We start from the raw sequence: 21,782 nt of genomic DNA on the forward strand, positions 1-21,782 counted from the left end.
ATGGCACACTTTTGACTGGCGGGAGGAAGGGAATTATTCAGGAAATGAATGGAAGAACTTTCTCACAGACAGTTGTCAATTTGAGTGGAAGTGCTGAAAAGGCAACTTTGACTTACACATTATCTGCTGGAGAGTGGTTGAAAAAGAAAAGTTGAAATAACACAGAGCTTTTCTCTAAATGAGGCAGAGAACGTAATTTTTTTTAATTTAAGGCTCTCCCAAATTATCAGACACATCATAGCAATAGAAAAATTTATGCTTTATTTCTTGCCAGAAAAACAAACTGAGGGTTAAACCCGATTGCATTTAATATTGTACAACGGGATTCAGATATGAAGATTTGTCTGCTCAATCTCAGTTCTATGCAGTCTCATCGTAAGCTGTCTCTCTCCTCTCCCTGGTAAGAAGATTACAATAAATCATTTTTCACTTTCCTAGTGCCTTCCATAGCTTGGTGGCAAAGGAATGAAACACATTTGAAGTAACTACATATTTTCCCTATTGTGTAAACCAATCATGTCAATAGACCCCCAGTAAATAATGATCAATCTCTTCTGTTCCAGGTGAGGGAACCTCCTGGACTTCCCTTTATGCACAAATGATCAGGTCTCTCATTATCACCCTCTTAAAGAAATTCCCGAAGAAGGCATTACTTGACCTTCCTCCTCCAAACCCTAGAAATCAGAGCAAACTTACTGTTTTCCACCTGGAGCCGGTCTGAAAAAAACACAATTATTTTCAATAAATGCACTTTTTTTCATATTGGGGATCCAGTCCTGTTCCCCTGACATCAATGGGACTCCTACCATTGATTTCCCTGAGAGCAGGAACAGACTCAAAGTAAACAAGTATTCTCACTTTTTATATTGTCATATGGCCAACCTGACACCATTCCAGCATCCAACACAGCTACCAAACTTCTTTGGCCTTCCCCCAGTGATAAATGCCCAATCCACACTGATACCGATAAGCAGAAGATATCGAGATTAACATGGGAGAAATGCACTCAAACCCATTCAGAATCCCACTTTTGCCCAGTACTAAGTGACTCACATGTGAAAGTCTCTCCCAAACACTGCAAAAAGTTCCTTGTCCCAAAGCAATTTAAGAAAAACTCCCCTGTGCCACCAAAATAAATCATTAATGGTATACCTACCATTAAGGCAAATTATTAAAGAAAAAGTTAAGTACAAATCAACATGTATGAATCTATATATCAAGTATATTAAGTACAAGACAGCTTTGGGTTGCATCCTTAAAATATTTATTCAGTTCTTACTAAGGTAGAAGTGTGAATACGAACACATGTTTTATGTTACAAAAAACGGAGAAAATTCTGTATTTGCCCAACTATCTTCAAAGGGACTATTTATGCAGGGAAGGATACCTCATGCAACTCAATGTTTGCAGATTCACACATCAACAGAACAGCATCTTTTCTTAGATTCTGCTTTCACAATGGGTCATTTAGGGGCTTTTATTTAGACTTAGAAATATAGGATATACAGATGAGTTAACAAGAAAAACCTCAGTGCACCTGCTTAGAAATTGGAAAAACTCACCGTTTTCACGCTGGAGTTGTTCTGCAAAAGAAAAACATTAATCAAGATTTGCATTTTTTTAATTGAAAATTAGGTTCTTGATACCATTGAGTATGTCAATACCTAACTTCTGGAATAGCAAGAATTACCTACATTCAGTGAACAAATTAGGCCCTGTGAGACTTTCCATTTATTTGATGGGCTTTGATTGTATTACATTATTAAAACTGATATCCTATCCCTCCCTCTTTTGCTGCTTTCAATACCTCTTCCTTTCTCCTCTCCTTCAAGCAAAATTTAGAAACATAGGATATACATTTCTATTAAAAATGCATATAGAAAGATTAAAAATTGGAGGGAGTCTTAAAAATGCAAATTTACCAATTTCATTCTCAAATTCTTTGGCAAAAAAAATATATTTGATCGACATTTATGTCTTTGTTTTTGGAACCCGTGGTTAACATTGCAGTTGGCTACTTGATTTATTAACTTTATTCATGATCAGTAGTATGAATGAGCCATATTCATACAAACTCATATACAGTGAGATAAATATTTTGGTCCATGAAGTGTGCTATCTGTATATTCAACCACTCTCCCATTCTATATTTTGCCTGTCATCACTGTTTTACTGCTATAAGAATTATCCTCATTCTTTTGCAATGTAAGTTGGCTACTGAATACACAGGTTCTCACATGAGATTCAGAGTGAATTTGAAATCTATTTTCAATTATATCAAGTTCTACATATGATTAGGATAAACCTAATCTGGACAGTAATCCACTCCATGGGAATTAAACAAATCAATATTGTTTTAATTGGAGTTTTCATCAAAGTCCAGTTTTTCCCTCATGTAACTCAGCTGACTTCACTGGAGTTACAGACAGGATGTATCTGGCCTCTGATAGGTAGTAAATTATTTTGAGAGGATGTATGGTCAAGACAACTATATAGCAGATGCAATTCCATGAGATGTTCTATCCCTTCCCTGCTTCACAATAAAGTTATACAGATCAATACAAACTTTACCACATTTCTCTTGCAGTTCTTCTGCAAATGAAAGACATACATTTGAATAAAATACATGTGCTCTCTAGATAATGTAAACTATTCTTTCTATGCAGGGTAACTTAGGATAAGGAGCTGTTTCACCTGTTATAGCAAAACTGCAACAAAGGATGCATGCATGCAGGACACTAGAGCATAAGGAACTATGTCTACCACACACCCAGTCCCACAAGTCAACCGTCATCATTATTCCATAAGTTACAATGAGCATTATTTTCCTTCTCATTAATAAGAATGATTTAACTGATGGACTTCCAGCACTGGACTTCATAGAATCATAGAATCATAGAATATCAGAGTTGGAAGGGACCTCTGGAGGTCATCTAGTCCAACCCCCTGCCCAGAGCAGGACCAATCCCCAAATAAATCATCCCAGCCAGGGCTTTGTCAAGCCTGACCTTAAAAACTTCTAAGGAAGGGGATTCCACCACCTCCCTAGGTAACGCATTCTAGTGTTTTACCACCCTCGTCGTGAAAAAGTTTTTCCTAATATCCAACCAAAATCTCCCCCACTGCAACTTGAGGCCATTACTCCTTGTCCTGTCATCTGCTATCACTGAGAATAGTCTAGATCCATCCTCTTTGGAACCCCCTTTCAGATAGTTAAAAGCAGCTATCAAATCCCCCCTCATTCTTCTCTTCCGTAGACTAAACAATCCCAGTTCCCTCAGCCTCTCCTCATAAGTCATGTGTTCCAGTCCCCTAATCATTTTTGTTGCCCTTCGCTGGACTCTCTCCAATTTTTCCACATCCTGCTTGTAGTGTGGGGCCCAAAACTGGACACAGTACTCCAGATGAGGCCTCACCAATGTCGAATGTCACTAACCAGTCATATGATCTAGTGTTCTAGATCCTGTACATTCTATGTAAATCTGTCATAGTATGTATACACTAGATTTGGAGGTGTAAATCACAGCTCAGGTGGACATGACTCTGCTAGCTCTGATTGTGTTAGTGTACTAGAAATAAAGGTGTAAGAGTGGCAGTGACAGCAGTGTGAGGGGCTAGCTGCCAACAGTAGAATCTCATCTGAAAAATTATCTATGAACTTGGGGCAGCTAGCCCATCCTGCTGCCCATGCAGACATGACTACACTGCTAATTTTGGCATGCTAGCTCAATCAGAACTAGTGCAGTTATGTCTATTCAAGCTGGAAATTACACCTCCAGCTCCAATGTAGATGTACCATTAGTGAAGGTGAAGTTTCTTTGTGGATAGGAAGGATAATAATCTTCCCATCTTCCAGGCCATTGATGAAAATGTTAAATAGAGTAATGCCAAGAACTGATGTCTGTGGGACCTCACTGAAAAACACCCACTCTCTAAGGATTTTGTGTTACTATTTTGTTTTGCTATCAGTTAGTCATCTTGATTGTATATCATTTTAATTTTATATTCATCTACATATTTAATCCAAACGTCATGTGGCATCAAGTCAAATGCCTTATAGACATCTATTACATCAACACTATTACCTTTATCAATCAAATTTGTAAAGAGGAAAAGGAAGGGATGTATCAGATCCCTGGAGGAGTGAAAGGAGAAATCTAGACAACATGATGGGCTTTATACAATAAAAGTGATGATTTTTAAGGTGCTTGGATACTTTACCCATCAGTATTTTATATATTTCTCAACAAACAAATTGATAGAATACGGCATTATTAAAGAAAATGGAGAAAAATCTGTATTTGACAAAGGGGCTATTTAAATGGGGAAGGATACCTCACATAACTCAGAGTGCAGTAACAGTGCAGTATCTGTTCTTAAACTCTGCTACACAATGGAATATTTACAGGATTTTATTTAGATTCAGAAATAGAGGATGTACAGTGGACTTATAAAGAAAACAATTCAGTGCAGCTGCTTAGAAATCAGAGCAAACTTACCATTGTCACGCTGGAGTTGTTCTGCAAAAGAATAAAAATTATCACAATTTGTATTTTTTTTTGTTATTGAAAATTAGGTTCTCGATACCATTTACTACGTCAATACTTAATTTATGGAATAGCAAGAATTACCTACATACAGTGAATAAATTAGGTCCTGTGAGACTTTTCATTGGATTTGATGGGCTTTAAATCAGCCCCCAAAGTTTCTCAGAACAGTCCCTTGTATTTTGGAAAGACCATTTTTGATACTGAAACTGGAAGAACAAATGAATAGAGGGTTTTTTTAAAAAAAATCAGAGAATAGAAGCAGCCTTACTCAGAGCCTACCATATGCTGAATTAAGATTTTGTACAGACAAGACAATGACACACTTTTGCGGCCAGCAGGATGAAGGACATCATTAAGGAAAGATTGAAAAACTTTCTCACAGACACTTGTTGATTTGAGTGGAAGTACTGAAAAGGCAACTTTGACTTACGGATTATCGTCTGGAGAGTTGCTGAAAAAGAAATGATGCAGAGAATGTCACTAATTTTCTAAGTAAAGGATCTTCTAAATTATCTGATATATCATAGCACCAAAACACTTTATACTTTTGTTTCCTGCCAGAAAAACAATTTGAGGATTAAATGAGATTGTATTTGATATTGTACAAGGGGAGTCACATGTGAAGTTTTGTCTCCTTAATCTCAGATTCAATGCAGTCTCATTGTAAACTGCCTCTCACCTCTGGTTGATGAGAAGACTGCAAAAAATCAATGTACACTTTCCTAGTGCCTTCTGTAGCTTGGTTGCAAAGGAATGACATGCATTCTAGTAACTACACATTTTGCCTTGTTCTAGTTATCTACTAGTTATCTCAATGGTCGCCAAGGAAATGAAGCTCAATTTGTTCTGTCTCAGGTGAGGGAACCTCCTTAGAGTCCCTTTCATGCACAACTGAGAAGATCTCTCATTATCACCCTCTTAAAGAAATTCACCAATAGGGAAATATTTGACCTTCTGCCTCCAAATCCTAGAAATTAGAACAAACTTACTGTTTTCCACCTGGAGCTGGCCTGCAAAAAAAAAAAATATTGCCAATAAATGCACTGTCTTTTCATATTCGGGACCCATTCCTGCCCCATTGGCATCAGTGGGACTCCTGCCACTGATTTCACTGACAGCAGGAACAAGCTCCAAGTTAACAACTATTCTCACTTTTTATATTGACATATGGACAACCTGACAGCATTTCAGTTACCAACACAGTTACCAAACCCCTTTGACCCTTTCCCACTGATAAATGCCCAACCCCCATGGATACCCAGCAGCAGAAATTACCCAGATTAACCAGGGAGAAATGCTCTCAAGCCAACTGAGAAACACTCAGAATCCCATGTTTGCACAATACTGAGTTACTCACATGTGCCAGTCTGTCCCAATCACAGTGAAAAGCTCCCTGTTCCTAAGCAATTGCAGAAACTGCCCTCTCCCTATGTCTTCCTAAATGAATCATTCATGGTATGTCTACAGTTGAGCTTTGTGTGTTCTCTGACTGAAATGGAGCAGAAACCACGCAGAAAGACTAAATTTCACCCTTGAGCGTTACTGAAAAAGAAATAAACACTGCAATATCAACTATGTAGATTCACTTCCACATCAGGCAAACGCTGTTTTATCAATTTAAGATTTTATTAAATTACTAAGACTGGTATCCTGTCCCTCCCTCTTTTGCTATTTTCAAAACCTCTTTCTGTCTTCTCTCCTGCAAGCAAAATTTTGAAATATAGGATATACACTTTTCTTTAAAAATGCATATAGAAAGATAAAAAATATGAGAGATTGCTTAAAAATGCAGATTTACCAATTTCATTTTGAAATTTGCAAAAAATGTATTTGATTAACATTTATGTCTTTGTTTTTGGAATTTGTGGTTAACATTGCAATTGGCTACTTGATTTATTAACTTCTTTCACGAGCAGCAGTATGATTCAGCCGTATTCATACAGGCTCATATTCAGTGAGATAGGTATTTTGGTCCTACCTAATAAAATGTTAAAGTATTTCTAACATGTATTTTTAACCTCTCCATGCTGAGTAAGATGTTTGGGAAAGAAAACCAGTGAAATTATAGATTGGTTTATATGAAATTCTGAGATCACTTTTGGTAAAATCTTTGGGGGTATATGAAGAACCTCCTTCTTCTCCTGAAAAAGCAGTCAATGGGGGATCAGCCATTAATGCATGCAGTTCACCTCCATGCCTTGCAGCATTACTGGCTATTACAAACACTGCCTTAGTATACAAATAAAATAAATTACAGAATCCTAAAGGCTCAAATGGATGTTTCATCAATTGTGAGAGCACTATGTTTAAATTTCAAGATGGCAGAGGGTGTTTTATTGGAGGATAAAGAAAAGGAGTACTTGTGGCACCTTAGAGACTAACCAATTTATTTGAGCATAAGCTTTCATGAGCAGTAGCGCTAAGGTGCCACAAGTACTCCTTTTCTTTTTGTGAATACAGACTAACACGGCTGTTACTCTGAAACTTGTTATTGGAAGATATAAATTATTAAGGCCTTTTAAGAACCTTTTAACAATATTATTAGTAAAAAAATGTTTTCCCCTCCACAGTTATGTGATATGCTGATTATGGTGAAAATATTAAACTTTACTGAAGACAGAGAGAGCTTTGCTTTCTGGGGTACAATAAATACTGTAAAACAAATAAGTACTGTAACTAATGGGCGCTGTAGATGGATATATATACCATACATGGCAATCCACAGTAAAAATCTTTTACGTTTATGACTGTAACATTTTCGTGTGGACTGTTCTGGAATACAACAGTACATTTTTCATCTCTAAAGAATAGCTCTTCTCTAGCACTCCCAGAGTCCTACTCCCCACACTGTTAGATGGACAGACTTTGAAGATCCAGGTGATAAAACATCTCATGTTGTTGTGCCACCACATCAATGGCAGAAGCTCCATTAGTCCTCTTGACAGGTGAATTAAATCTGGATACCATTGTTGTCTGGGCCATGCAGGCACTATTATAATTACCCTGGCCTTGTCTTGTCTTATCTTGTTTATCACTCTCTGAATGAGGGGAAATGGGGGGAAGTATTAAGCCCTGACCAGAGTGTATTAGAAAGGCATCCAGTATTGATTCCCTGTCTCTGTGTGCTCTTGAGCAAAATCTCTGATACTTTCTGTTGCTGCTGGATGCAGAGAGGTCTATTGTCAGATTGCCTCATAAAATGAAGAGATGTTTTGCTATTTCGTCTTTCAGAGACCATTTGTGCTTCTGACATGTTGACCTGCTCAGGCAATCTGCAGGAGTGATCTGCTTCCCTGCTACATGAATTGTAGCCAACATGCTATTGGAAAAACCTCCATACTATTGGACAAACCTACAATTTAACACCATCATATAAATAGCATGCATATACAATAGCATGCAGGTTGGACATGCATACAATAGCATGCAGGTTGAACAAACCTCAGGACTTTCCAAAAGGTCATTGCCTCCCTGCGTAATGTCAGGAATGCGTCTCCTTTTGCTTATTCAGATAATATAACACCATCATATTGTCCATTACCACTTGAACTACCTTGCATTAGACTTGAAGTGGAAATTACTTTAAAGCTAGTCTGATTGAGCTGAACTCTAACATGTTGATATGAAGAATCTTTTTTCAGGGGGAGACCAATTAGCTCTGGCTAACAATTTGTTGTTCAAATGTGTGGATGCTTTGGAGGTAAGTATTAATGACGGAAGAGGGGAATTGAAAAGCATACTTTTCACAAATTTTGAACATTTGTCCACACTTTAATGATGCCAACACCTGCTGTGGAATTACTAATTTGTGACACATATTGTCTAAAATTGGTCTGTAATGTACTGCTAACCAGTGCTGCATATCTCTCACGTGAAGATGAGCATATAGTTGCCACCAATAGACCCAACAAGCACAGAAAACAATTATTAGTTGTTGAGGGATTGAAATCGGAGATTTATAGACTTTTTATCTTTATAAATTTCTCCTCTGGAAGGAAAGCTTTTGCCATAGTTGAATCTAGTATTGCCCCCAATAAAGATGATCTTTTTAGATGGGATTATATTTTATTTCTCCCAATTTATTTGTAACCCCAACCTGGCAAAAAAGGAAACACATTTATTTTACATGCAGTAAAGGTCTTCCCTGGATGACGCTCTTACTAGTCAATCATCCAGGTATGGATACACGAACATACCCTGCCTTCCTAGGTATACTTCTATGACAGAGAGGGATTTTATAAACATTCTGGGTTCAAAAGGGAGAACCTTATGCTACAAATGGTCCTTTCCCACCATAAAATGTAGCTATTTCCAATTACAAGGTTTTATTGATACATGAAAATATCTATCTTTTAAATCCAGAGCAGCAATCCCAAACTGAGGATAAACTATGTCTGCCTGGACTGGTTTGCAACTCCAAGTCCTCATGTTAAATCTGAGACCTTTTAGGAATCACATATGACAAAGCTCCAGCCCCCTGTGGAGAAAGAAGTGGTTCAGGACTATTTAGAAAAGCTGGACAAACACAAGTCCATGGGGCCGGATTCGTTGCATCCGAGGGTACTAAAGGAGTTGGCGGATGTGGCGGACTAAGTTAGCCAGCCTGCTCGCAAACATCATAGAATCATAGAATATTAGGGTTGGAAGGGAACCCAGAAGGTCATCTAGTCCAACCCCTGCTTGAAGCAGGACCAATTCCCAGTTAAATCATCCCAGCCAGGGCTTTGTCAAGCCTGACCTTAAAAACCTCTAAGGAAGGAGATTCTACCACCTCCCTAGGTAACGCATTCCAGTGTTTCACCACCCTCTTAGTGAAAAAGTTTTTCCTAATATCCAATCTAAACCTCCCCCACTGCAACTTGAGACCATTACTCCTCGTTCTGTCATCTGCTACCATTGAGAACAGTCTAGAGCCATCCTCTTTGGAACCCCCTTTCAGGTAGTTGAAAGCAGCTATCAAATCCCCCCTCATTCTTCTCTTCTGCAGGCTAAACAATCCCAGCTCCCTCAGCCTCTCCTCATAAGTCATGTGTTCCAGACCCCTAATCATTTTTGTTGCCCTTCGCTGGACTCTCTCCAATTTATCCACATCCTTCTTGTAGTGTGGGGCCCAAAACTGGACACAGTACTCCAGATGAGGCCTCGCCAATGTTGAATAGAGGGGAACGATCACATCCCTCGATCTGCTCGCTATGCCCCTACTTATACATCCCAAAATGCCATTGGCCTTCTTGGCAACAAGGGCACACTGCTGACTCATATCCAGCTTCTCGTCCACTGTCACCCCTAGGTCCTTTTCCGCAGAACTGCTGCCTAGCCATTCGGTCCCTAGTCTGTAGCGGTGCATTGGGTTCTTCCGTTCTAAGTACAGGACCCTGCACTTATCCTTATTGAACCTCATCAGATTTCTTTTGGCCCAATCCTCCAATTTGTCTAGGTCCTTCTGTATCCTATCCCTGCCCTCCAGCGTATTTACCACTCCTCCCAGTTTAGTATCATCCGCAAATTTGCTGAGAGTGCAATCCACACCATCCTCCAGATCATTTATGAAGCTATTGAACAAAACCGGCCCCAGGACCGACCCTTGGGGCACTCCACTTGATACCGGCTGCCAACTAGACATGGAGCCATTGATCACTACCCGTTGAGCCCGACAATCTAGCCAGCTTTCTACCCACCTTATAGTGCATTCATCCAGCCCATACTTCCTTAACTTGCTGACAAGAATACTGTGGGAGACCGTGTCAAAAGCTTTGCTAAAGTCAAGAAACAATACATCCACTGCTTTCCCTTCATCCACAGAACCAGTAATCTCATCATAAAAGGCGAATAGATTAGTCAGGCATGACCTTCCCTTGGTGAATCCATGTTGGCTGTTCCTGATCACTTTCCTCTCATGCAAGTACTTCAGGATTGATTCTTTGAGAACCTGCTCCATGATTTTTCCAGGGACTGAGGTGAGGCTGACTGGCCTGTAGTTCCCAGGATCCTCCTTCTTCCCTTTTTTAAAGATTGGCACTACATTAGCCTTTTTCCAGTCATCCAGGACTTCCCCGGTTCGCCACGAGTCTTCAAAGATAATGGCCAATGGCTCTGCAATCACAGCCGCCAATTCCTTCAGCACTCTCGGATGCAACTCGTCCGGCCCCATGGACTTGTGCACGTCCAGCTTTTCTAAATAGTCCCTAACCACCTCTATCTCCACAGAGGGCTGGCCATCTCTTCCCCATTTTGTGATGCCCAGCGCAGCAGTCTGGGTGCTGACCTTGTTAGTGAAAACAGAGGCAAAAAAAGCATTGAGTACATTAGCTTTTTCCACATCCTCTGTCACTAGGTTGCCTCCCTCATTCAGTAAGGGGCCCACACTTTCCTTGGCTTTCTTCTTGTTGCCATCATACCTGAAGAAACCCTTCTTGTTACTCTTAACATGTCTTGCTAGCTGCAGCTCCAGGTGCGATTTTGGCCCTCCTGATATCATTCCTACATGCCCGAGCAATATTTTTATACTCTTCCCTGGTCATATGTCCAACCTTCCACTTCTTGTAAGCTTCTTTTTTATGTTTAAGATCCGCTATGATTTCACCATTAAGCCAAGCTGGTCGCCTGCCATATTTACTATTCTTTCGACTCATTGGGATGGTTTGTCCCTGTAACCTCAACAGGGATTCCTTGAAATACAGCCAGCTCTCCTGGACTCCTTTCCCCTTCAAGTTAGTCCCCCAGGGGATCCTGGCCATCCGTTCCCTGAGGGAGTCGAAGTCTGCTTTCCTGAAATCCAGGGTCCGTATCCTGCTGCTTACCTTTCTTCCCTGCGTCAGGATCCTGAACTCAACCAACTCATGGTCACTGCCTCCCAGATTCCCATCCACTTTTGCTTCCCCCACTAATTCTACCCGGTTTGTGAGCAGCAGGTGAAGAAAAGCGCCCCCCCCCCAGTTGGCTCCTCTAGCACTTGCACCAGGAAATTGTCCCCTACGCTTTCCAAAAACTTCCTGGATTGTCTATGCACCGCTGTATTGCTCTCCCAGCAGATATCAGGAAAATTAAAGTCACCCATGAGAATCAGGGCATGCGATCTAGTAGCTTCTGTGAGCTGCCGGAAGAAGTCCTCATCTACCTCATCCCCCTGGTCCGGTGGTCTATAGCAGACTCCCACCACTACATCACTCTTGTTGCACACACTTCTAAACTTAATCCAGAGACACTCAGGTTTTTCTGCAGTTTCGTACCGGAGCTCTGAGCAGTCATACTGCTCCCTTACATACAGTGCTACTCCCCCACCTTTTCTGCCCTGCCTGTCCTTCCTGAACAGTTTATAACCATCCATGACAGTACTCCAGTCATGTGAGTTATCCCACCAAGTCTCTGTTATTCCGATCACGTCAGTTCTTTGACATCACCAGGACCTCCAGTTCTCCCTGCTTGTTTCCAAGGCTTTGTGCATTTGTATATAAGCACTTGAGATAACCTGTTGATCTCCCCTCATTCCCAGTATGAGGCAGGAGCCCTCCCCTCACAGACATTCCTGCCTGTGCTTCCTCCCGGTATCCCGCTTTCCACACTTACCTCAGGGCTTTGGTCTCCTTCCCCCGGTGAACCTAGTTTAAAGCCCTCCTCACTAGGTTAGCCAGCCTGCTGGCAAAGATGCTCTTCCCTCTCTTTGTAAGATAGAGCCCGTCTCTGCCCAGCACTCCTCCTTCATGGAACACCATCCCATGGTCAAAGAATCCAAAGCCTTCTCTCTGACACCACCTGCGTAGCCATTCGTTGACTTCCACGATTCAACGGTCCCTACCTAGGCCTTTTCCTTCCACGGGGAGGATGGACGAAAACACCACTTACGAAGAGAGGGAAGAGCAGGGAACGGATGGGTAGGATCCCCTGGGGGACTAACATGAAGGGGAAAGGAGTCCAGGAGAGCTGGCTGTATTTCAAGGAATCCCTGTTGAGGTTACAGGGACAAACCATCCCGATGTGTCGAAAGAATAGTAAATATGGCAGGCAACCAGCTTGGCTTAACGGTGAAATCCTAGCGGATCTTAAGCATAAAAAAGAAGCTTACAAGAAGTGGAAGGTTGGACATATGACCAGGGAAGAGTATAAAAATATTGCTCGGGCATGTAGGAATGAAATTAGGAGGGCCAAATCGCACCTGGAGCTGCAGCTAGCGAGAGATGTTAAGAGTAACAAGAAGGGTTTCTTCAGGTATGTTGGCAACAAGAAGAAAGCCAAGGAAAGTGTGGGCCCCTTAATGAATGAGGGAGGCAACCTAGTGACAGAGGATGTGGAAAAAGCTAATGTACTCAATGCTTTTTTTGCCTCTGTCTTTACAAACAAGGTCAGCTCCCAGACTGCTGCGCTGGGCATCACAAAATGGGGAAGAGATGGCCAGCCCTCTGTGGAGAAAGAGGTGGTTAGGGACTATTTAGAAAAGCTGGACGTGCACAAGTCCATGGGGCCGGACGAGTTGCATCCGAGAGTGCTAAAGGAACTGGCGGCTGTGATTGCAGAACCATTGGCCATTATCTTTGAAAACTCGTGGCGAACGGGGGAAGTCCCGGATGACTGGAACAAGGCTAATGTAGTGCCAATCTTTAAAAAAGGGAAGAAGGAGGATCCTGGGAACTACAGGCCAGTCAGCCTCACTTCAGTCCCCGGAAAAATCATGGAGCAGGTCCTCAAAGAATCAATCCTGAAGAACTTACATGAGAGGAAAGTGATCAGGAACAGTCAGCATGGATTCACCAAGGGAAGGTCATGCCTGACTAATCTAATCACCTTCTATGATGAAATTACTGGTTCTGTGGATGAAGGGAAAGCAGTGGATGTATTGTTTCTTGACTTTAGCAAAGCTTTTGACACGGTCTCCCACAGTATTCTTGTCAGCAAGTTAAAGAAGTACAGGCTGGATGATTGCACTATAAGGTGGGTAGAAAGCTGGCTAGATTGTCGGGCTCAACGGGTAGTGATCAATGGCTCCATGTCTAGTTGGCAGCCGGTATCAAGTGGAGTGCCCCAAGGGTCGGTCCTGGGGCCGGTTTTGTTCAATATCTTCATAAATGATCTGGAGGATGGTGTGGATTGCACTCTCAGCAAATTTGCGGATGATACTAAACTGGGAGGAGTGGTAGATACGCTGGAGGGGAGGGATAGGATACAGAGGGACCTAGACAAATTGGAGGATTGGGCCAAAAGAAATCTGATGAGGTTCAATAAGGATAAGTGCAGGGTCCTGCACTTAGGATGGAAGAACCCAATGCACCGCTACAGACTAGGGACCGAATGGCTCGGCAGCAGTTCTGCGGAAAAGGACCTAGGGGTGACAGTGGACGAGAAGCTGGATATGAGTCAGCAGTGTGCCCTTGTTGCCAAGAAGGCCAATGGCATTTTGGGATGTATAAGTAGGGGCATAGCGAGCAGATCGAGGGACGTGATCGTCCCCCTCTATTCGACATTGGTGAGGCCTCATCTGGAGTACTGTGTCCAGTTTTGGGCCCCACACTACAAGAAGGATGTGGATAAATTGGAAAGAGTCCAGCGAAGGGCAACAAAAATAATTAGGGGTCTGGAACACATGAGTTATGAGGAGAGGCTGAGGGAACTGGGATTGTTTAGTCTGCGGAAGAGAAGAATGAGGGGGGATTTGATAGCTGCTTTCAACTACCTTAGAGGTGGTTCCAGAGAGGATGGTTTTAAACTATTCTCAGTGGTGGAAGAGGACAGGACAAGGAGTAATGGTCTCAAGTTGCAGTGGGGGAGGTTTAGGTTGGATATTAGGAAAAACTTTTTCACTAGGAGGGTGGTGAAACACTGGAATGCGTTACCTAGGGAGGTGGTGGAATCTCCTTCCTTAGAAGTTTTTAAGGTCAGGCTTGACAAAGCCCTGGCTGGGATGATTTAATTGGGGATGGGTCCTGCTTTTGAGCAGGGGGTTGGACTAGATGACCTACTGAGGTCTCTTCCAACCCTGATATTCTATGATTCTATGATTCTATGTGATTGCAGAGCCATTGACCATTATCTTTGAAAACTCATGGTGATCCTGGGAGGTCCCGGATGACTGGAAAAAGGCTAATGTAGTGCCCATCTTTAAAAAAGGGAAGAAGGAGGATCCGGGGAACTACAGGCCAGTCAGCCTCACCTCAGTACCTGGAAAAATCATGCAGCAGGTCCTCAGGGAATCAATTTTGAAGCACTGATAGTAGAGGAAAGTGATCTGGAACAGTCAGCATGGATTCACCAAGGGCAAGTCATGCCCGACTAACCTAATTGCCTTCTATGATGAGATAACTGGCTCTGTGGATGAGGGGAAAGCAGTGGACATGACATATCTTGACTTTAGCAAAGCTTTTGATACGGTCTCCCATAGGATTCTTGCCAGCAAGTTAAAGACGTATGGGCTGGATGAATTGACTATAAGGTGGATAGAAAGCTGGCTAGATCGTTGGGCTCAACTGGTAGTGACCAATGGCTCCATGTCTAGTTAGCAGCCAGTACCAAGTGGAGTGCCCCAAGGGTTGGTCCTGGGGCTGGTTTTGTACAATATCTTCATTAATGATCTGGAGGATGGTGTGGACTGCACCCTCAGCAAGTTTGCAGATGACACTAAACTGGGAGGAGTGGTAGATATGCTGGAGGGTAGGCATAGGATACAGAGGACGTAGACAAATTAGAGGATTTAGCCAAAAGAAATCTGATGAGGTTCAACAAGGACGAGTGCAGAGTTTTGCACTTAGGATGGAAGAATCCCATGCACTGTGTGACAAAGTTCCTGCTCTACCTTGGTGGGTCTTGCTCTTATTGGTGGATTTGCTTGCCTTGGAGCTTCACGGCTGCCCTCACTTGGCCATTTTTCCTCCTGTGTCTGACCAGGAGTTGGGAGGATTTGGAGGGAACCCGGGCCCAGCCTCCAGTTCCAGGCCAGGGCCCTGTGGAATGCAGCTGTCTAGAGTGCCTGCTGGAATAGCTGTGCGACAGCTATAACTCCCTGGGCTACTTCCCCATGGCCTCCTCCCAACACCTTCTTTATCCTCCCCTTAGGACCTTCCTCCTGGTGTCTGATAATTCTTGTACTCCTCAGGCCTCCAACAGTCCACGTTCTCACTCTCAGCTCCTAGTGCCTCTTGCTCCCAGCTCCTCACACGCACACCACAAACTGAAGTGAGCTCCTTTTTAAAACCCAGGTGCCCTGATTAGCTTGCCTTAATTGATTCTAGCAGCTTCTTGATTGGCTGCAGGTGTTCTAATCAGCCTGTCTTAATTGTTTCCAGAAGGTTCCTGATTGTTCTGGAACCTTCCCTGTTGCCTTACTCAGGGAAAAGGGACCTACTTAGCCTGGGGCTAATATTATCTGCCTTCTATTACTCTCCTATAGCCATCAGGTCCGACCCTGTCACAACTGCTACAGACTAGGGACCAAGTGGCTAGGCAGCAGTTCTGTCGAAAAAGACCTAGGGGTTACAGTTGACGAGAAGCTGGATATGAGTCAACAGTGTGCCCTTGTTGCCAAGAAGGCCAATGACATTTTGAGCTGTATAAGTAGGAGCATTGCCAGCAGATCATGGGACGTGATCATTCCCCTCTGTGCGGCATTGGTGAGAACTCATCTGGAGTACTGTGTCCAGTTTTGGGCCCCACACTACAAGAAGGATGTGGAAAAATTGGAAAGAGTCCAGCGGAGGGCAACAAAAATGATTAGGGGACTGGAACGCATGACTTATGAGGAGAGGCTGAGGGAACTGGGATTATTTAGTCTGCAGAAGAGAAGAATGAGGGGGGACTTGACAGTTGCTTTCAACTACCTGAAAGGGGGTTCCAAAGAGGATGGATCTCAACTGTTCTCAGTGGTACCAGATGATAGAACAAGGAGTAATGGTCTCAAGTTGCAGTGGGGAGGTTTAGGTTGGATATTAGGAAAATACTTTTTCACTAGGAGAGTGGTGAAGCACTGGAATGGGTTACCTAGGGAGGTGGTAGAATCTCCTTCCTTAGAGTTTTTTAAGATCAGGCTTGACAAAGCCCTGGCTGGGATGATTTAGTTGTGGATTAGGTCCTGCTCTGAGCAGGGGGTTGGACTAGATGACTTCCTGAGGTCCCTTCCAATGCTGATATTCTATGATTCTATCATAAGCTTCCCCTCTTTATTATCAAGCTTATGAGACTTATTCCTCTGCTCTTGATGTGGAGAGGCATGAAATTGAGGCTGAGGATAATAATTCCTTCTCTGACACTGGTAAGGAATCAATTAAGCTGAAAATACTATCTTTAATATCTAAACACTGGATCTGTACACAATCTCTTAGCATAGTAAAGAAACCCAGATACCCACCTGTAGCTTTCACATTTTTCATTTTTCTGTACACTTAACAGACTTTCCCCTTCAAAGGGAAGGTTTCAGTCTTCATCTTAGTGTTGAGAGACAGGCTTACTGACATAAGATATGCATGCCTTCTGAAAGAGATGGATGAAGCTATTGCCCTAACAGAAGCATCTGAACAGTGAAATGCTGCTCTGAATTGATGTTTAGTGACATTCTGTCCTCCTGTAAGTAGAGCAATTGCTGATCTCTGATCTTCCTCAGGTAAAACTTTGATAAAAGATAGCTTTTCCCCCCATAGCTGGTTCTGATAACCTGCTATGTCAGCTTCATAATTTGAAATTTGCATTGCTAAAATGGTAGAAGAAAGGGTGTCAAGGTTCCTCCCCCACTCTGAACTCTAGGGTACAGATGTGGGGACCTGCATGAAAAACCTCCTAAGCTTATCTTTACCAGCTTAGGTCAAAACTTCCCCAAGGTACAAAATATTCCACCCGTTGTCCTTGGACTGGCCGCTACCACCACCAAACTAATACTGGTTACTGGGGAAGAGCTGTTTGGACGCGTCCTTCCCCCCAAAATACTTCCCAAAACCTTGCACCCCACTTCCTGGACAAGGTTTGGTAAAAAGCCTCACCAATTTGCCTAGGTGACTACAGACCCAGACCCTTGGATCTTAAGAACAATGAACAATCCTCCCAACACTTGCACTCCCCCTTTCCTGGGAAATGTTGGCTAAAAAGCCTCACCAATTTGCATAGGTGACCACAGACCCAAACCCTTGGATCTGAGAACAATGAAAAAGCATTCAGTTTCTTACAAGAAGACTTTTAATAAAAATAGAAGTAAATAGAAATGAAGAAATCCCCCCTGTAAAATCAGGATGGTAGATATCTTACAGGGTAATTAGATTCAAAAACATAGAGAACCCCTCTAGGCAAAACCTTAAGTTACAAAAAAGATACACAGACAGAAATAGTTATTCTATTCAGCCATTTAAAGAAATCTTTAATCTAACACATACCTAGCTAGATTACTTACTAAAAGTTCTAAGACTCCATTCCTGGTCTATCCCCGGCAGAAACCAGCATATAGACCGACTATAGACAGACACACAGACCCTTTGTTTCTCTCCCTCCTCCCAGCTTTTGAAAGTATCTTGTCTCCTCATTGGTCATTTTGGTCAGGTGCCAGCGAGGTTACCTTTAGCTTCTTAACCCTTTACAGGTGAGAGGAGCTTTCCCCTAGCCAGGAGGAATTTCAAAGGGGTTTACCCTTCCCTTTATATTTATGACAAAGGGTCTTCCTACCAATGACATCTACACTTTTCCCTTCCTTATCAGAGGGAGCAGAGTGTGATTGAGCACCTCTTGACCTCTGAAAAGCCACCTTTGCAACCAATGGATTGGGATATAGGTGGGTGTGGAACGTCACCAAACTTTCTGAGGAAACTAGTACAGTTTTTCAGCCTTCTTCAATAAAAGTTGAGAAAATGAGGGATCCCATCTCCCAGTTCATTGGTTGTAAAGGGAGATTTACAGAGATCAAAAGGTGCACAATCCTTCCAATAAGGGAAGTGTAATTCTTTGTCTAGCAGCTGCTCCCAGTATATCAAATACAGGATGAGAAGATGCATCAGTTGAAACTAAGGAATATCCAATGTCTTTTCCATATGATCCACTAACTCATGGGATGCCACCACATCTTCTGAAGGTGACAAGACTGACTTGTCCCCTACATTCTCATCTGGGGATGTCATTTCTCCAGATTCTGGATCTGACTTCTGCACTTCCGTTGATTCCTCTTCTGATAAAAAATCTCTCCCTGTTGTAGGAGATTTAGCAGGGCTTATGTATTCTATCTGATCCATATCATTTAGATCTGGGACGTGCTCATTTCTAACTGCAGAAAACCTATTCCCATACATAGGGAATTCTTGGTAAATTACTGGAGAAGGCCATTGTGACATTCGGATCCAAGGTAGTAATTGCCAGTTAGGCCCGAAGCCCACATCTAGATCCAGCGAAATATATATATGCCCGGATGGATCTGAGATATATAGGTGTATGTGTCCATAATACTATCTCTCTTTCTCTCTTTCCCTCCCTCTATGGATCCAGTCCACGATTCATTTTCCTTCTCTGATGTGAGAATATTCTTGGTTCAGATGGAACCAGAGATAGCAATACCTTTGGCTGAACAAGAGAAATTGGGGCTGGGGGGATTTCTCTGGGAAACCAGAAGGTGGTTTAGGTGATCGAAGGAGAGAAGAAAATTTAAATTCCTCTACATGACCTCCCCTTCCTGTGGAAACACACGTTTGAGCCTTTTTCACCACATCCTTCTTTTCATTTGTATAACTGATACAATTTTTAGTGGAGTTGGGGATGGATCCTAACTATGCACCTGTGTCTCAACTACTGTCTGCTGCAGTACAACACCACTATCAGTCTCTAGCAACATAGTATTCCCTGGCTTTGCTGATTCCTTATTCCTCCTTTTTTGACCAACTCATCCATATCGGAGAGTATTGGATCTGAGCAGAAATGTCTCCTCACCTTCCCAGGAGGAAATACATCACTGCTCAACTCCTTAAACATATCTGATTCAGAAGAGTCTTTCCCCTGTGGATTGGCTTTTGTCAGAGAAGCCAATGCCACTTCAGGCTGAATCCTCATGCCTGCCTTGCCCTTCCAGTTGTTATTAACAGGATTGCCTCTAGTCCTAGAGACTGACACCTCAGACAAATTCTTTTTCTGATCTTGACCTCTGGATCCTTTAGTATTATGGGTTCAGAAAGATGGTTTACTTTTCCTCCCTGTAGATTCATCGGGAGTCACTGCTAGTCTGTGAGCTTTCCTGGAACCTTGTGCTGTCCCAGTTCCAGATGGTTTTGGAACATAAGTGCCTGAAGCCTATTCTGTCTTTCTTTCTTTGCTCTCTTGGTAAATGTAAAGCAAACTGAACACTTGGAGGGTGAGTGTCCTTCACCTAAACATGTATCTGATGCTGGGAACACCACTAAACAAGATACACACCTTTTGAAACTGGGTTTCTTCTTCATTTCCGTTCAAGTAACTATCTAATCTCCTATCACTAAATGTTAACTAATTCCTAAATATTTGATAACCTATGTTTTAACACTACCCACTAATCACGGATGCAAGCTCCACATAAAACTATTCATCTGGTCACAGTGAGAAGGAGCTCACTGCCCCTTTTGTACCCTGGCCTTGGAATGCTCCAAGTTTACGGAGGGGAGAGGTGAGGGAAGTGCATGAGCACTTCAGTGGTTATGATTGGCTAGAACTCAACTGTTCAGGGCTGCACTGGTCTGGAGTGTTCCCATGAGTGAGAGTATGCAGAGGACACTTGAAGGAGAAGAATCTCTCTGTGGATGGTCCAGTATCCATGGATAGAGCCTGCTTTGGCTTCAATTTTTAGGTTTTCAGACAGCACAATTTATCTCCTCTGTGAGCTGGGAAACCCATCCCCCTTGAGAGGACATTCCCCAGGAGAAGCTCATAGATTTCCCAGCAGATGTGCCAAAAATGGTAACAAACTGTAGCTTCCTGTGACAATCTAACACTCCCAACCCAGCACAAATAACAGCCACTCCCAACAATCCCCCGATGAATAATGATCAATGTAACCCAAGTACCAGCTGCAATAAACTTCTCAAATCTCCCTCCCGTTCAACACCGCTGCCCTTGGTTCCTTCAACAATAATATAGTTATATCTAGCCAATATCCTCTCTCCCCTCAAGAGTAGAAAGCTGCACAACTCGGTGCTAACTTACCCCTTTGTCTCTGAAGCTCATCTGTAAAAGAATGACACACATTTGAGTAATTATAAAAAGAAAAGGAGTACTTGTGGCACCTTACAGACTAACAAATTTGTTAGTCTCTAAGGTGCCACAAGTACTCCTTTTATTTTTGCGGATACAGACTAACACGGCTGCTACTCTGAAACTTGAGTAAGTATGTGATTTTTGCCCTTTTCTTCAAGCATCTTTTAAATTGCTTTATTTACCCCCTCCTGATAATTAAGAATGAAGGAGGATTCATGGACAGAAGTACTGTACTGAATTTGACTATCAACCTCTAGGTCCTTCTGGAGAATTTACTGTTGCTGGACATTCAAATACATGCTGCTCCTAAAGATTCCTTCTCAAATCTGCGGGTGGATAGGAGGCTGTGGGCAATATTGCGCATATGACTAATGAAATAATTACACCACCACCACCCCCCGTGCGCTGTAAACATCTGAATACAAATGGAGAAAAAATAGGTTGGAGTTTTACAAAAATCCTAGGGGCTAATTTACCCAAGTGTAACTACATTGACATCACTGTAGTTTCAGATGGGATGAATTTAGCCATATCTATGCAGTGGAATGTTTTCAGAGAGAACCGATTTCTAAACAACAAATACACAGCATCCACAATTCCACCATATAGCCTCTCTTTTTTTTCTTTTGCTTGAGTAGAAGGCTATATAAATCAATTAAAACTTATTCATTTCTCTCTGTTGTTGGTCTGCAAAAGAATGACAACTATTTGAGTAAGAAAATAATTTCCCTCTTCTTCAAAAAAATTCTTTTATAGAGGTTGAGAGGGGGTAGATGTCTGTTAGGTGAGAGTTATAAAAAGACAGCAAATTTTTTTCTTTATTTTTTAGAAAGGCCTAATTCATGATTAGGGCTTAAATAGGGTTGCCAATTTTCTAATTGCACAAAACTGAACACCTGAGCCCCGCTCCTTCCCGAGGCCCTGTCCCCGCTCTCTACATTACCCCTCCCTGTGTGGCTCACTCTCCCCCACCCCCACTCACTTTCACTCTGCTGGGGAAGGGGGTTGGGGTGAGGGAGGGTGTGAGGTCTCTAACTGGTGGTGTGGGTTCTGGGGTGAAGCCAG

At 42.4% G+C, this 21,782-nt stretch overlaps 1 protein-coding gene across 1 annotated transcript in view; it reads right to left on the reverse strand.

Annotated features, from left to right (window-relative positions):
* Positions 1 to 18,511: 18,511 nt before the first annotated feature.
* The window catches only part of LOC140901851 (butyrophilin-like protein 2), a 29,285-nt gene continuing 26,014 nt past the window's right edge, over positions 18,512 to 21,782 (reverse strand). The window contains exons 10-11 of the mRNA XM_073321275.1: positions 20,667 to 20,687; positions 18,512 to 18,690 (exon numbers count right to left, since the gene is read on the reverse strand). Of these exons, the coding sequence (XP_073177376.1) occupies positions 18,512 to 18,690; positions 20,667 to 20,687 (200 nt within the window). The remainder of the gene's footprint in view (positions 18,691 to 20,666; positions 20,688 to 21,782) is intronic.

The sequence above is a fragment of the Lepidochelys kempii genome, chromosome 23 (genome assembly GCF_965140285.1).
Source record: "Lepidochelys kempii isolate rLepKem1 chromosome 23, rLepKem1.hap1, whole genome shotgun sequence".
NCBI classification, from domain to species: Eukaryota; Metazoa; Chordata; order Testudines; family Cheloniidae; genus Lepidochelys; species Lepidochelys kempii.